The following is a 4535-nucleotide window of genomic DNA, read 5'->3' as shown; positions in this document are numbered from 1 at the left end:
TAAAGCACCTTGAGATGTTTCAGAACAGGAAAGACGCTACAGTCATGTTGTATATTGTTCCTGTCATTTTACTTACGGACTTGATTAAAAGAAAGCCTTGTTCAAAGCCATGAGTATTCTTATATAAAAGCCTGGTTAAGCAAGTGATCTTATTATAAACATTGCCTATAATCTGTTAGCCTTCGCATATATATTATTCTGGTATATAAGAATATATTGTTATATATATATATATCCTAGCAAAACTCTGCAATGTATTCATTATAAATACAATAAACTTATTTTCTTTTCTTGTTTCAAGGAACACCTAAAACTTAGTTTCTTTGGAAAAAGTACAAAAAGAGAATCTGTGCAACGGCCTGTCCCCCCCGATGCAAAGGCCAAATCAGGACTCAGTATCTGGCCCAGTCTCCCCAATGCAGTTTCCTGCTTTTGACAGAACACAGATCCCAAGGTCACACAGCTCCAGAGAACTGGAAGGGGGTGTCCTGGATGCCCGCTCTGCTGGAATCACGAAGCGACAGAGGCAGCTCTTGCTTAAAAACACACCCTATTTCAAAGCTCTCAATAGCTCCACCGTGGCCACATCTGTGCAAGGAGACACAAAGTGGGATAAACTGTACAAGATTCAGGAGGAAAGGAAACGGCTCATCAGAGATGTCTGTGCCAAATACAAAAGCAACAGTAAGAAGACTATCACGCCCCACCACGTCTCCAGGATCTTTGTGGAGGACAAGCACAAACTCTTATACTGCGAGGTTCCTAAAACGGGCTGCTCCAACTGGAAGAGGGTTTTGATGGTCCTGGAGGGGTTTGCATCCTCGGTGAAGGACATCCAGCACAACACAGTGCACAATGGGAATCACTTGAGGAGGCTGGATAGTTTCGACAAGCAGGGAATCCACAAGAGACTCAACACCTACACTAAGGTACTTTTTGTCCGAGAGCCATTCGAGAGGCTGGTGTCAGCTTTTCGGGACAAGTTTGAGCATCCCAACAGCTACTACCACCCCGTCTTTGGGAAGCCCATCATTTCAAAGTACCGCGTCAACGCCTCCAGGGCAGCGCTAAGAACAGGTTCTGGCGTGACCTTCAAAGAATTCCTGCAGTACCTGCTTGACGTGCACAAGCCTGTGGGGATGGACATTCACTGGGACCACGTCAACAGGCTGTGCAGCCCCTGCCTCATCGACTATGACTTCATAGGCAAGTCTGAAAGCATGAGGGAGGACGCTAACTTCTTGCTTCACCTGACTGACGCCCCTAAGAATTTGACTTTCCCCACCTTCAAAGACCGGCACTCCAGTGAGGAGAGGACAACTACTAAAATCACCCAGCAATATTTTACACAGATAGCACCTTCTGACAGGCAAAGAGCCTATGATTTCTATTACATGGACTATCTAATGTTTAATTACTCAAAGCCTTTTAAAGATTTATATTAAGTTTAGGTGGGCTATACTGCCTTTATATTTTAAATGCTTAGAAGAAAGAAGTCAACTAGACAAATTAGACAAAAGGAATTCGCCAAAATATTTTTCTTTGTGTCTGTTTGCACCAGTCTATAAATAACTCTTATTTTTGAAGGTGTTATGAAACTAGAACCCTTAACAACGTTAACATTATCACAGAATTTGCTCCTCAAAAACCAGAACATGCCCCATATAGTTTTACTTTGTGATTGAGTGTTCAAAGTTGGTTCTCATGAAATTCAGCTAATTCTTTTGGATTAAGGATAACTGTGTTAACCCCTAAACCCTAATTGCAAGACATGTAGCCCTGAAGGTATTAAAATCCCTTTCCTGTTGACAGTTATTAATTTCAGTAATCATTTTCAATTTTATTTTGTATTTCTAATTCATTTTCTGCACTATGAAATGTCTCTGGAGGCAAAAACACAATAGGACAGTGCACACCTCCATGTTGTTTCGCCTATATTAGTGACCCTCTATTTTTCTTTTTTTTTGTACAGATTTCCTTTTCAATTAGACCTCCACTTAAAGGGCACATAAGGACCTTTTTATTTTATTGTGTTACTACAGCTGCCCATGTGTTGCTACAACTGTTTATATAAGGTGTGTGTATTATTTGAATTGTTTTTTTGTTTAACATTTTGACCACTTTTTTAAAACTTTCCCTGCCTCAAGATGGCTTCCTATGTACCTGCATGGACCTCTCAGAACTACATTTCCCATCATCCTCCTGCTTAGTGGTAAATCCATCTCAGTTACATATGTGAGCAGGAGAATGATGGAAAATGTAGTTCTGAGCAGTCCATGCAGGTACATGGGAAGCCATCTTGAGGCAGGGAATGCAATTTAAAAGTTTAAAAAGTGGTCAAAATGTAAGTCATCCTGGTGACTTTTTAAAAAGCTCCTTGCTTATTTAATACCTGCAGACTAAGAGCAACGTGGATACTCCATACCTGAGAAGTCAGAAAAGCAGAGTTGCTTTAAACACAGAACTCAAGCTAATTTCCAGCAGATAAATTGATTTTAAACTAATTTACTACAGTTCTAAGAATAGCTAGTTATACAGCACTGCAAGGTCATAGCAGCTAATTATCGGCATAGTTCTGACTTTTTTTTTTTTTGCACATAAAATTATTTGCTTTTTAAAATCGAAATACCAGGAACATACTAGGAATAATTTGGATTATTATCCAGGAGTTCGGAGACCAAGTTTTGCAGGGTGAACTGGGATATGACTTTCCTGGTTTCGTTTTGCACATGACAGGCTGGTCCCTGTGCTTTCTGTTTACACTGTTTGCTTTGTAAATCAATCAAAATGAAGCTTTGGTGATGATTTTATAGGTAAGGTCAAATGCTCCCTTTCAAATATATGCATACAATCAGTCCCTTTATATATTTTATAGTATTATAAGAAAATGAGTTATGCTCTATTCATCAGTGGGTCAGTGTAGTGATTTATGCTCTATTCATCAGTGGGTTAGTGTAGAGTGAGTTATGCTCTATTCATCAGTGGGTCAGTGTAGTGAGTTATGCTCTATTCATCAGTGGGTCAGTGTAGTGAGTTATGCTCTATTCATCAGTGGGTCAGTGTAGTGAGTTATGCTCTATTCATCAGTGGGTCAGTGTAGTGAGTTATGCTCTATTCATCAGTGGGTCAGTGTAGTGAGTTATGCTCTATTCATCAGTGGGTTAGTGTAGAGTGAGTTTGACCAGGCATACACAGCACACTAACCGCTATTCATCTGCAGAGCATGTACAGTGATTGAAAAATCTATTCAGCTGCCGGGACACTCATTATCCAATCCCACTCTGACCCCTTTACTATCCCTGAATAGAAAAATGTGCCAATATAGCAAATGTTGAAAGATCTATTGTATTCAAGCCTACAATATGAATAACAATAGGAATAACTTTTTCTGTTACTGAATCTCATTATGTAACCTTGGATTCATTTAAATCCATCCACTGTTTTAATGGAATCTTCCAGATTAAGCAAATGCTTACGGAAAGGAATTCCACAAATTCAGCTGTTTTAATTTCATTGTAAACATGCCTTCTTGCACACACCTGGTACTTGTTATATAAACAGAATACCACTTGGAGTGCTGTGCTTGTTTCATGAGAATGTTCCTTTTCTGCAATGCTGACTGCCACGACGGGTATACCGTGAAGAAACCCAGTCGCCCTGCTTTGGTACTGAATAGAGAGCATACAGGGGGCCGTCACATTGTTGGTAGTCAAATATTTTGACAGGTTATCTATTTATGGATACCAACAGCTGTTTTTTTTTTAATAAAATGTGAAGAAAAAGTATTTGTTGCCCAGTTTACCCTAATCAGACTGCTTGTCTAGTAGGGGATTGATTTGTTCAACCTATAATCCTGGATAATCCATAGCTGTATTTTAAAGCATTTTATAGTACAATGAATCACAGTGGATTTTATCAATCACTTTTTTAGAGGTTATCACAGGTTAAAGATGGACAGGTGGTTCCAGGGAGAGATTCACTGTAAAATGCTTTAAAATAAAGCTGTGGATTATCCAGGATTATAGGTTACTAAACAAGCAGTCTTTTAGTCATTGTATTTGCTGTTTGGATTAATAGAGAAGGTTCCATTTTTGTCAACCTAGCACTTTCCACAAGCAATATTTGTACAAAATATTTATGAACAAGGAGCTCATTTGACTTTTCAAACTTGTTTCATATTTCTCTGTACGTTTTCAATAAATTAAGTATTGTTTAATTGTAACCCATGGCTATCTGAAATGAAATAATTCCTACTATGACTTGGTGATTGGTGTGAATATTTATGATTTAAATCAAAGAGAGATTTAGACGTTTGCAGTTTTATCCAGTTCCTGTCTGTGTAGTGGCTTTGACGTTTTTTTTAATAGTTTTTTATAGTGCTGATTTTGCTTTGGGTTAATGAACAATGTACCAATGGGAATGTGGATGTTTTATTGGGTGTTTCATTTAACCTGTGAATATGATTACAGGCTGAGCCCAAGGCACTTCTGAAATTTATAGATCTATATATAAAACAAGTGAATGTACAAATGTTT

The 4535-nt window shown here is 38.5% G+C and overlaps 1 protein-coding gene across 1 annotated transcript; it reads left to right on the top strand.

The window, feature by feature from the left end:
* Positions 1-386: 386 nt before the first annotated feature.
* On the top strand, positions 387-2041 carry LOC121325411 (carbohydrate sulfotransferase 8-like). Its single transcript, XM_041267863.1, has one exon. It carries the CDS (start codon positions 417-419, stop codon positions 1443-1445), a length of 1029 nt encoding a protein of 342 aa, XP_041123797.1. The 5' UTR covers positions 387-416; the 3' UTR covers positions 1446-2041.
* Positions 2042-4535: the final 2494 nt, after the last annotated feature.

This window comes from Polyodon spathula, chromosome 13 (assembly GCF_017654505.1).
Source record: "Polyodon spathula isolate WHYD16114869_AA chromosome 13, ASM1765450v1, whole genome shotgun sequence".
NCBI classification, from domain to species: domain Eukaryota; kingdom Metazoa; phylum Chordata; class Actinopteri; order Acipenseriformes; family Polyodontidae; genus Polyodon; species Polyodon spathula.
This window is presented reverse-complemented; position numbering and strand designations above follow the sequence as displayed.

Coding starts and splice junctions, on each gene's coding strand:
- LOC121325411 (XM_041267863.1), top strand. CDS start 417: ATGCAGTTTCCTGCTTTTGACAGAACACAGATCCCAAGGTCACACAGC.